Source organism: Bison bison, unplaced genomic scaffold (genome assembly GCF_000754665.1).
Source record: "Bison bison bison isolate TAMUID 2011002044 unplaced genomic scaffold, Bison_UMD1.0 scf7180017864291, whole genome shotgun sequence".
In the NCBI taxonomy this organism is placed as follows: Eukaryota; Metazoa; Chordata; class Mammalia; order Artiodactyla; family Bovidae; genus Bison; species Bison bison.
Window position 1 is genome coordinate 1,706,695 of NW_011494863.1, and position 11,056 is coordinate 1,717,750.

The following is an 11,056-nucleotide window of genomic DNA, read 5'->3' on the forward strand; positions in this document are numbered from 1 at the left end:
AATGAAACCCCAGAATGGGAGAAGGGAAGTTCCCTCACCACAACTTTGGCCAAACCTGAGCTTCCCCCAGGTATTCTGGGGCCCTGCCCCAGCTGGGAGGCTGTGTCAAGTCTAGGGCAGGGCCTATGCTCCTCCCCTTCTTGGAGTCAGATAGTGGCTGCCCAGGCCTGCTGGGCTGGGTGCAGACAAAGGCTCCCTGTGGAGAGGATAAGGTCACTGTTGAACCATGGTACCTCCTGCCTCAGCCCCAGTAGACCAAAGGAGGCTGGCCCTAGACTCACTCATTGCTTCCAGCAGCCGTGCAGATACTGCATCCTTAGCCACCTCATGCCCATCCTGCCCATCTGGGGTCAGCACAACCCAGATGAGGCCACTGAAGGGCACCGGATGCCCAGGGATCACCACCTGGTACCAGAAGCGGTGCCAGCCAGCAGGGCTTGTGCCCAAACACTTGGTGAGGAACACTGGGCTGCCCAGCTTCATCCGTTGGCACAGCAGCTGCAAGGCAACCTGAGACCCTTGGAACTCGAGCCCCTGGTCCCTGGCCAGGGCTAATCGGTTGCCCTCAGGCTGTAGGCACTGTAGCGAGGTACCCATGAGCTGCTGGCGGAGTCGCTGCTTCAGGTCTGGCTTAAGCCACTCCACAGCCACCTGTTCTCCACAGAGGTGGGACTGCCCTGCAGGAAAAAGACAAACAGGGTAGGTCTAAGCCCCGGGCCTAAACTCCCAGACTCAGTCCTTCGGAGTCACATCTTTTTAATCTGTTCGTTGGTCAGTCATGTCCAACTCTTTGTGACCTCATAGCGTGTAGCCCACCAGGCTCCTCTGTCCACAGAATTCTCCAGGCAAAGATACTGGAGTGGGTTGCCATTTCCTTCTCCAGGGAATCTTCCCGACCCAGGAATAGAACCTGGGTCTCCTGCACTTCAGGCAGATTCTTTACTATCTGAGCCACCAGGGAAGCCCCTGGAGTCACATAAGCCTATTTAATTTCTAACCTTCCCATTTCCTGGTGGTGGTACCCAAGTGTGCATGTGTGTATGCTTGGTTGTATCTGGTTCTTTGCAACCCCACTGACTGTAGTCCAGCAGGCTCCTCTGTCCAAGGGATTTCCCAGGCAATACTGGAGTGGTGGTCATTTCCTCCTCCAGGGGATCTTGCTGAACCAGGGATCAAACTCCTGTCTCTTGTGTCTCCCACACTGGCAGTTGGATTCTTATACCACTGAGCCACCAGGGAAGCCTGTGACCCCAGGCAACTTAAAGTTAAATAACTTCTCCAGGCTTCACTGTGTTTATTTACAAAGGGACCTAATAACTGCTACCTTCTAAGTTCCCTTGGGGTACTGGTTGATGGCAGGCTTTGCCTACCTCATAACCATCATAATAGCTAAACTTTACCATGAATACTTGCCAAGAACTTGCCAAGAACAAAAGAATGTGCTAAAAGCTGTTTAATTATTCTCAGTCTCAGGAAGCAGGTTCTACAATGTGTAAAAGGTAAGCTCCGTTGATTGCCTCCGGCAAGTCAATTTTTCTTAAACCAGTCTCCAATCTCAAGAGGGCCAACGTTTTGTTTCATTACCGTGAGGAGGGTTAAGTCAGGAGATAATGCATGGAAAGTGTTACGTTTAGGTCACTGATAGCTGGTAGGACCAGTAAAAATATAAAAACGTGAGGCCAAATAGTCTGTCTCAAATTTGACCCTAAGCTCTAGCCTCTTTAACCCGCTTTGTTGAACTATGCTGACCTGTACAGGTAAAGTGCCCGGCATAGTGTTTGCTCCCAACCAATCGGTCCCCCGCGGTCTCCAGTCCTACCTTCCACCAGGGCCTTTTTGGCCATGGCTGCGGCCCGGTGCGAGCTGAACTTGAGCAGTGCGATCTGTGCGGGCGTCGTCCCGGGGCTAGGCAGCAGCAGCGCCTCCTGCAGGCCGGGTCCCAGCGGCTGCAGCGCGCGGAGTAGCGCGCGGTGGCTCAGGCCCGGCGGCAGCCCGTCCACGCTCAGCTCGCACTTCTCGGTGCTGCGGCACACGAGCAGCGGGCAGGACGGCCGCAGCAGGTGGTTGTGCAGCGTGGCGATGGCGGCTTGGGCGCCGCGCCGCGAGCTGTAGCGGGCGTAAGCGAAGCCGCGGTTCAGGCCGCTGAAGGTCATCATCAGACGAAACTCGTAGAGGCGGCCCACGCGCTGGAACAGTGGAATCAGCTGGTGCTCGTACACGTCCTGGGGCAGCCGCCCGATAAACACCTCCGACCCGGCCGGCGGCGGGCTGCCCACCCATCCTGGGAGAAGAGGGTGGAGAAGGGCACCGTCATCCAACCGGATAGTTCCTGGGTCGGGGTCCAGGGACCGAGCGCGTGAGGGAGTACGTGTGCACACGTTTGTGAAATGGGTAAAACACCCGTAATCCTCCGGGTCGTCGGCATAATCGAGTGACTGAATTACCAATGGGACTGGCATTTTAAGACTAGACTTGCTCCCTTCCTCGAGGGGGCGGGTGGGTGGGAAGGCACAGATTATAAATTTCATCTGCTTGGGCTGGGGAGTGCGTGTAACGGGTAGCTTGGGGTTTCCTACTCAACTCCGAGTGGAGCCTCGGGGTAGGCCCCTCCCTCCCCTGAACGCGGCGAGTCGGGGCCGTAGAGGCTGGCTTAGCCCCCCAGCAGGCATACGGCTGGTAAGACCTTACCTGGGGGTGGCCCGCCATACTTTCTCTGCCCGTTCACCTGCACCAGCCGGATGCCCGTCTCCCTGACCCACGCCTCCAGCGCCGCCTTGTTCTCTGGATTCACCCTCTCACACCACAGCTGAGGGGAAAAGGGTGGGTTGGAATGGCGGACTGCCGCGCCCGTCCCCGTCTCGCCAGTGATGCCCAGGGTTCATGGACTTTCTGGTAGCCAACCACTTACCTCACATTCGCGTTTGGACTGCATGGCTTCCCAGCTGGCTCACTCGTACCCCCTTTATAATCTTCTTATCTGCCTATCTGGAAGCTTCCCTACCCCACTACCCCCCAAGCTCTCATTGGCTCTGAGCACGACCCCGCCCACCAAGGGGGTGGGGTATCCGCCGAACTTGCGCCGCTCGAACCTCGCACCCGCAGGTGAAAGCTAGAGACCCTAGCGAGTGGGTCTGCAGACAGCTCCACGTCTTCAAAAATGGCTTGCAGACTGGCAGGATGGAGGCAACATACAGGTGAGGACGTCCGGGACACCCTCCACCCTGCAGAAGAGCCCATGGGGGCTACTGTTAAGTGTCTCTCCCCATTTTCTACCGCTTAAGTGGTCGCAGTGGGAGACCCAGACTCTGACCAGGAAGGCAGGGCTAGGCGGCAGGCAGTGACACAGACAGGCTCCAGTGGTTGAGGCATTTTATTGGACCTTCCAAGGCTGGTTGTGGGGAGCGTTCCCTCTACCCGGTTGTAGGGCTCTGCAGAAGAGACCATCTTGCGCCAGGTCCCTGTAGCCCAGGGACACAGGCACGACTACTAAGCCCTCAGAGCCATATGGATAAATGGTATAGTACCTGACCATTTTTGTCTGTGATTACAAATAAAATAATCATAATAAAAATAAAAAAGTCTCTGTTCTGACCACTTTTCAGGTCTTCCTGTTGGGACAGAAATGTGCAAAGCTGTTGAAGTAGGTATGCAGAGTCTTATCTTAGCCTTAAATAGTGTGAGTCCCACTTTCTTCTGATAGTTTGCTCAACTCAGCAGATGCAAAGCGGCTGGCTTGTTCTCCTTTTGATTTCCTCCACAAGGTCTTCTCTTCGGACGTCCACCTGGCCAGGAAGGAAGGACAAGGTGGTATGAGCATCTTGTGTTCCACTGCTGAGCGCCCATGTCTTCTTCTAGTCATCAGGCCTGGCTCCGCTGGGAGCAGGAACCCAGTCAAACACGTCAGGGGAGACAGTGCTTCCTAGGGGAGACAGTGCTTCCTAGGGAAGCCAGAGAGACACAGGGTATGTGGGGATGGAGACCATAAGCATAGTATCATGCTACCCCCTCAGTCCTTTAGGGGGCTACTACGAATGCCAGGCTTTTGCTTAGGTCTTGAATGGGCCGCCGCATTGAGAAATGGCATTCATTCCGTGTCCCTCCCCCTTCCTGCCCACCTATTTACCTCTTCCCTGCTGGCCACTGAGCGCAGCTTGATGACCCCATCCTTGAGCTCTTGCTCACCAATGATGGCCACCAGTGGGATGCCTGTCTCCTCACAGTACTGCAGCTGATTCAGTAACTTGGGGTTCTTTTTGTAGAGCAGTTCTGCCTGCGGGGGACCAGGGAAGAAAAAAAGCTGGCTTCTGCAATCCTCAGGGACAGCCTTCTTGGGGCCCCTCGCTCTGATCTTCACCCCAAGAAATCATAGGAATGGCAGGGCCATTATGGATAAGCTTTTATTTCGTGTGTGTTCAGCATTCCCAAATCTGCTGCCACCGGGGGGCTTGCCTCCTCTACCTTGATCCCAGCATCCCATAACTCTGAGATGAGCTTCAGTCTCTCTTCCAGCAGCTTCTTCTGTGCAGATGCCACAAGCACCTGTGTCTCTGTGGTCCGTACCTTCTCCTCCAAGGCCTAGAAAAGAGTTAAGAAAGAGCTGAGCTAACCTTTACAACACCTTCAGTGAGCAAACAGAGCAGGCTCTTGTCAGTATTCTGAGAGCAGGCCCCAACTCCATCAGGGCAGGCTAGTCTTTTCTCATCTAGCAATTGGGCAAAAATTAGCTCTTAGAAGAATAAGAAATGAACTGAGTGGCTTATGCATGACTTCCCAGAATAAATAATGGAGGGTAAAGGTAGCTTTTAAAGGAAATGGCAACCCACTCCAGTATTCTTGCCTGGAAAATTCCATGGACTGTGGAGTCTGGCGGGCTACACTCTATGGGATCGCAAAGAGTTGGACACAACTGAGTGACTGAGCACACACAAAGGTAGCTTATGTACAGTTTATGAACAAGCTTATCTCCATCTACTATCTTGTGGATCCATCATAAGGAAGTGATATTCTGCATTCACACAGGCAATCCAATCACCCCTAGCAGTTCTAGCACTGACAGTCAAGAGACTGTCTCTTACTCTAAAGCCATAGGAGGGGTGTGGATGGAGGGGAGAAGAATGCTGCTGCTGCCTGTTACTTTTTATGGAAAACTATTTCTATTGTTCTTACAATATAAGCTGCCCGTTGGAACTTCAATTGGAAAACAGTGACCTCAAGAAAAGGATGGGAGCAGTGGGAAGGTTACCCAAGAACAGTAGCAACAGAAGTGGGCCTGAGGCCACGAAGGGCTTTCCTCACATTACTGTAGGTGCTGGAGAGTCAAGATAGCCATCTCAAGGATCCCAGAGCCTCAGATACATGCTTCCCACTTAGAGATAGTATCAGAGTGACTGGGAGCAAGACTGGAGTTAGACTGCCTGCATTCAAATTCTGACTGTGCCACTTAAACCTTTGGCAAATTATTTTATCTATAATCTTCAGTTTCCTTGTCTGAAAAATGTCAATAATAAAAGTAGCTACCTTCTTGGGCTTCCCTCATAGCTGTTGGTAAAGAATCTGCCTGCAATGCAGGAGACCTGGGTTTGATTCCTGGGTTGGGAAGATCTCCTGGAGACGGAAATGGCAACCCACTCCAGTATTCTTGCCTGGAGAATCCCATGGCCAGAGGAGCCTGGGAGGCCACAGTCCATAGGGTCACAAGAGTCAGACATGACTTCGCGACTAAACTACTACTACTACTACCCTCAGAAGGCTGTTTAAGAAGTTTTTTAGACAGTGCATGAAAAGCATGAAGCACAGTGCCCAAGCACAGAGGAGTAAAATATTAAGTGTTCTGTATTATGAGAAAGATCCAGGTCTTTAGATATATTGGCCTGGATTTCTGACAGCTCTGAGCAAAGTAGGGACCCAGAGCAAAGGATTTTGTGAAGAAAGAATGATTAAAGATCCATCAAGCTGGCCTATATTAGGGTGAGAGTCTAAAGGACAGCAACTGTCTTCTCCCTTTCTTTGCAAAGATGCTTCTTGACCAGTGCAGTACTACTTCCTCCTTAGAGATCAAAGAAGATAGCTCAGGTGCCACCAACTATCCAGAATTTCCTCCACCCAGCCCCAAGCCCTACCTCCAGCCTCTGCTCCACGATGGAAAAGATCCGCTCTACTCCAATGCTGAGCCCCACACAGGGCACCTTGCGCCCTTTGGGATCAAACATGCCCACCAGCCCATCATAGCGCCCTCCAGCAGCCACGCTGCCCACACCCAGGGGTTCTTCCCCTGCTCGGGCTGGGGGCTGTAGCAGCACTGCCTCATAGATCACGCCGGTATAGTAGTCCAGTCCTCGAGCAAGGCTCAGGTCGAAGGAGATCTGGGGGGAGAAGAATATGGTCAATATCAGACGAGGCTCAAGGGCCGGCCTTCAGCCCCAGAGCTCAGCTGAGGCTTCCATCCCAACCTGACTCACCTTGTCAGCAATGCCAAACAAGGTCAGATACTCAAATAGCAGCTTCAGGTCTCCCAGGCCCTCGAGGGCCTGCTTGTTCTGGGACAGTTTAGGATCCTGGAGCAGCTGTTCCACCAGGGATACTCCACCTGGGGAGACAGATCTGTGAACTAGACTGACAAGAAGAAAAAGATACATGTATGCATACACACTCACACACTCCTCTCTCTCTCTTTCTCCTATGCATGTACACATACAAAAAGGAATTTCGGCTTTAGCGTGAGGGCAGTGGGATGGCTGCTCGGGAGGCAGGCTTTGTTTCTCACCGTGTTGCTGGACGTAGTCCCCAATGCGGTCAGCCACCTCAGGTGCCAGGCCCTTCTCTCCTACCATCTCATTCTTTACTTCCTCCCAGGACACCTGGGCAGACACATACGGGTCAGGGAACCCTGGACAGCTTCCCCAGGGCAGAGCAAGTATAAGCCCTCTTCAGGGGGTGTCTTGAGCAGAAGCTGCCTGTCAACGTATATCCTGGAGCTACTCTTCCTCTGTGGGCATAGAGGCAGGGCCCTCTCTCTCCTAATCTTTTCCATATCTCAGGGCAAGGTTGGACCTGGGAAAAGAACAGTCAAGTGTTTGGTGGTTACCTTGTCCAGCTTGTCCACTGAGGAGCAGATGGTGCGGAACTTGCTATCTGGAACACCACAGATGGCAAACATCCCATCTAAGATGCGCCGATCATTCACCTACAGTGATTCAAGGCACGTAAGGAATCTCTTTACATGGCCCTTTACAGTGCTGGATGCTTACGCTCCTGTTGCCTCTGAACCAGGACCTTCCCCTGGGAGAGGCCAGGCCCAGCTTTGCCCCCCCGCAGCTCCACTCAGCTCTGACCTTGACCAGGAAGTCGCCAATCTGGAGTGAACTCAGGATCTCACACATGATCTTCAGGCACTCTGCATCAGGAAGCATGGGGTCAAACTGCCCAGCAATGTCAAAATCCTGTGGGGAGAGGCGTAGTTAGGGGTCCTCAAGGGCCTTGAGGGAGGGCTCCTGGGAGCTCTACTTTCCATGAAGGAGGACTTACTGCATTCACATGCAGGCCACATTCTTCATTTTCTGTCTGACTGTCAGCCCAGAGGAAAACCTCAGCCTTCCTGGGTCTCTTTACCAGGCCTGGTTTTCTTCCCATCTACTGGGCTATTCCTTTCAATATTTGTCCTTATTTCCTTCCACTGTTGTCGGGGGAGTTACCTGGCCTCAGTCATTTTCTCTCTTCATTTAGAAGCTCTGCCACCAGTCTGGATGACAGTACCTCAAATCCAATTTCCTCATCCTTTGCTGTCATCCTATCACTGTGGTTTAATATAAAGAGCACTGGACCAAGACTTCTGGTCCTAACTTTGCCTTTCTTATCCCTATAGTCTCTTCATCTTCCTGAGCCTCAAGTTTACTCATATGTAAAATAAGGAGAATAACCCCTGTATTGCATGTGAAAATACTAAAGAAATCTTAGGGTTAGCATTATCTGGGGCATCTAGTTTGTTTAGGACACCATGAGTACTCAATAGGTTCTACTAGCTTGAGGGACTCCTGCCTTACCCAGCCTGCCCCCATACTCACACATTGGTAGAATTCCCGATATCGGCCTCGGGTCATGGCTGGGTTATCCCGCCGATATACTTTTGCTATGTGGTAGCGTTTAATGTTGGTCAGTTTATTCATTGCCAAGTATCGAGCAAAAGGAACCTAATGACAAAGTTAAGAAGAATGGCCCACTTATCACAGTCTGGAAGTTGATGATTCTCACCAAGCTGGGGTCTAACCCCACCCTTAAAACTACCACTTGTAAGATTAACAGCATTTCTGAACATCAGCAAGAATCAACTCTGTTACCACAGGGGCAGCTGAAGTCTCAAAAAATATTAAGGCTCTTTTCTTTTGGGGCCGTGGTAAGCACAGCAGAGGGGTGGGCGGATTGACCGGGGAGCAGAAAGGAGGCCCTATTCAGCGATGTCTAAGCAGATGATTCTCTGACATAGCTTGGAGATAAAGGAAACAGGCTTTTGGTCAATTAAGGAGAACACCATCCATTAGACAGGACAAGGGAGATGTATTCTGAAGCCAGGGGATTGCTGCCAGAGTCAGAACTGGACCCTGACATAAAGCTGAGATCTCACTCAGGATTTCAGAAGTCTTCTAAGGCTAGCTATGCTCTGTTTAGCCAAAGTCCAGTTCCTGCTTTAGAGAAAGAATTTCCCTGGCTGCAAGATTATATTTGATCCCAACTATGTCTAGCTGCCCTCAAACCTGAGGCTGGAAAAAGCCCCAGCCCAGTGAGGGCCAATCCATCCAAAGTTTAAAAAGATACAGTGAGGTCATATCGAAGAGAGAGCAGCTCCCCACCCTGGTCCTTCAAGTCATAGATAAGCTTAGAGTCTTCTCCATACTTTCCAGTCAGTGTTTCCTGGAGAAAAAGAAATGTGATCACAAAGATAAATTTAAAAATTTAAAAGGAAGTTTTAAAAACAAAACCCATTATAATGATGACTGATTTCAACTTACATTTCCTCTAAAATTCATATATTGAACCCCCAGTCACCTCAGATTAGGGCTCTATTGGGGGACAGGGTCTTTAAAGAAATAACTAAGCTAAAATGAGGTCATTAGGGTGAATCCTAATCCAATAAAACTCATCTCCTTATAAAAAGGAAATCTGGACACAGAGGAGGGAAGATGATGTGAAGACACAAGGAAAAGACACCGTCTAAAAGCCAAGGAGAGAGACCAGGAACAGATCCTTCCCTCATGACCCTTAGAAGGAGCCAACAGCTTATCTTGGACTTCCAGCTTCCTGGCAATACATTTCTGTTGTTTAAGCCACCTAGTCTATGGTATTTTGTTATGGCAGCACTTGCAAAACTAATCTAGGTAGAAATGAGTACAACCATTTGATGCAGAAATTCTATCTCCGTGAATTTGTCCTGTAGATAAATGCCCACTAGCACCCGACATTGTTCTAAGCCCTGTGTCTCCATCCATGAACAAAGGCAGTCCATGCCCTCTTGGATCTTCTGAAGTAATGACAGGAGACAGGCAGTACATTAATGCAAGGAAACAAATTAACAGATAATTTCTGATAGTGATAGCTGCTTTAATGGAAATAAAATAGGTTGATATGCTAGATAAGGGTTGCTTTAGAAAAGGCATTGGAGAGGATTATTTGAGGAATGGCTTTTTAATTAAGATATGAAATGAAAATCTGTCATGTCTAATTTAGCCTGAAATTAAAGTCATGCAAAGAGCTAGGGGAAAAAGGGAGCTCAGGAAGAGGGAAGAGCAAGAACAAAGGCCCTATGATATGCACATTTAGTATGTTCCAGGAACAGAAAAAAAGACCATGGTAGCAAAGTGGACAAGGGGAAGAATAGCATGAGATGAGAAGAGAAAGGTGGGCAGTTGCCACATCATGTAGGGCCTTGTAAGCCCGAGTAAAGAGCTTAGATTTTATTATAAATGCACTGGGAGCCAGTGGGTTTTAAGCAGGGAGTGATGCAAAGAACTGCTCTTTAATAGACTAGAAACCACCTCAAGATCCATCAATAGGAGACTTGGTTGCGTATTTATCCTTTATACGTTTGATCTGCTTGTATCTAGGAAACATCTTGGGTACAGGTGACACAGAATTCAGGGTAGTCTGGAGCCATAACAGCTTCCACTGCTGAGAAGGGCTCTCTTTTGGAAGCTGCTGGCTGCAACCAAGGTAAATAAAAAGCAGGCCCTCTCCCTCTATGCCAGTCCCATTCCCCTTCTCATGGAGAAAATACCAAGCTTTGTCTGCAATAAGAGAGAGGCCTTTGGGCCTCACTCCCCTGCCACCCTCTTTGTTGTTGGTATTCCCATTCTTCCACCACATAATTTCTCCTCATCTGTCTCTCACCTTTAGTTCAAATACAGGTGTATCAATCACTTCTGCACCATGGCGCTTGAAGCAGCTGATGATTACATCAAACACCTTCTCTCGAACTGCCATCTGCCGGGGACTATAATCTCTTGTGCCCTTGGAGTCAAAATCAGCCAGAGAACCAAGGATGCAGTTTAAAAATAAAGAACAATACAGTCTAGAAATATACAAGTATGACTTCAATGATGATGAATGAAAACTCTGTCCCAAACTTAGATTTCCCTACAGGTCAGGGAGTTGTAAAACAGGTGCAAACAATTCCCTATTAACTACCACACCCATTAGCTCTCACCTTTCTAAATTTTGACCCATCTTTTACTTTGGTTCTATCTGCCAGAATTCTTGGAACTCTGTTCTCTAATTTTCCTAAACTCATTTTCTGGGATAACAAAACATTTCCCTGCCTAACAGAAAACACCTACCTGATGACAGGCAATATAAGCAACTCAAACTGGCTTAACTCATTGAATTCCAAATTTTACAAGTAATATTCTCTCCCAGCATACCTTAAAAAAAAATCCTATGGAGAAGGAAATGGCAACCCACTCCAATACTCTTGCCTGGAAAATCCCATGGACAGAGGAGCCTGGTGGGCTACAGTCCACGGGGTCGCAAAGAGTCAGACACAACTGAGCGATTAAGTAAAAAAAAAAAA

General features: G+C 49.7%; 2 protein-coding genes across 3 annotated transcripts in view; both read right to left on the reverse strand.

The window, feature by feature from the left end:
• Positions 1-72: 72 nt before the first annotated feature.
• Positions 73-3,254, reverse strand: DND1 (DND microRNA-mediated repression inhibitor 1). Its single transcript, XM_010850372.1, has 4 exons — positions 2,909-3,254; positions 2,689-2,806; positions 1,820-2,281; positions 73-677 (listed from the first exon to the last, which is right to left on the reverse strand). The coding sequence occupies exons 1-4, from the start codon at positions 2,930-2,932 to the stop codon at positions 214-216; spliced, it is 1,068 nt and encodes a 355-aa protein (XP_010848674.1). The 5' UTR covers positions 2,933-3,254; the 3' UTR covers positions 73-213.
• Positions 3,255-3,355: 101 nt separating this feature from the next.
• HARS (histidyl-tRNA synthetase) overlaps positions 3,356-11,056 on the reverse strand; it is a 13,287-nt gene continuing 5,586 nt past the window's right edge. The window contains exons 3-13 of one of the 2 annotated variants that reach the window (XM_010850370.1): positions 10,378-10,497; positions 8,809-8,904; positions 8,061-8,186; positions 7,332-7,439; positions 7,085-7,183; positions 6,764-6,857; positions 6,459-6,586; positions 6,120-6,362; positions 4,459-4,575; positions 4,124-4,270; positions 3,356-3,782 (exon numbers count right to left, since the gene is read on the reverse strand). In XM_010850370.1, coding sequence (XP_010848672.1) covers positions 3,711-3,782; positions 4,124-4,270; positions 4,459-4,575; positions 6,120-6,362; positions 6,459-6,586; positions 6,764-6,857; positions 7,085-7,183; positions 7,332-7,439; positions 8,061-8,186; positions 8,809-8,904; positions 10,378-10,497 — 1,350 coding nt within the window. In that variant the 3' untranslated portion in view covers positions 3,356-3,710. Of the gene's footprint in view, positions 3,783-3,806; positions 3,939-4,123; positions 4,271-4,458; positions 4,576-6,119; positions 6,363-6,458; positions 6,587-6,763; positions 6,858-7,084; positions 7,184-7,331; positions 7,440-8,060; positions 8,187-8,808; positions 8,905-10,377; positions 10,498-11,056 lie in introns of those variants that run through there. The other variant, XM_010850369.1, reaches the window with a different exon arrangement.

What these genes read in the sequence shown, in the direction of transcription:
- DND1 (XM_010850372.1), bottom strand. Translation starts at nt 2,932, where the DNA reads ATGCAGTCCAAACGCGAATGTGAG. An exon ending in AGTCCAAACGCGAATGTGAG is followed by an intron (nt 2,807 to 2,908) that starts GTAAGTGGTTGG and finishes TTTTCCCCTCAG; the next exon opens with CTGTGGTGTGAGAGGGTGAA. An exon ending in CAAAAAGGCCCTGGTGGAAG is followed by an intron (nt 678 to 1,819) that starts GTAGGACTGGAG and finishes TTTTTCCTGCAG; the next exon opens with GGCAGTCCCACCTCTGTGGA.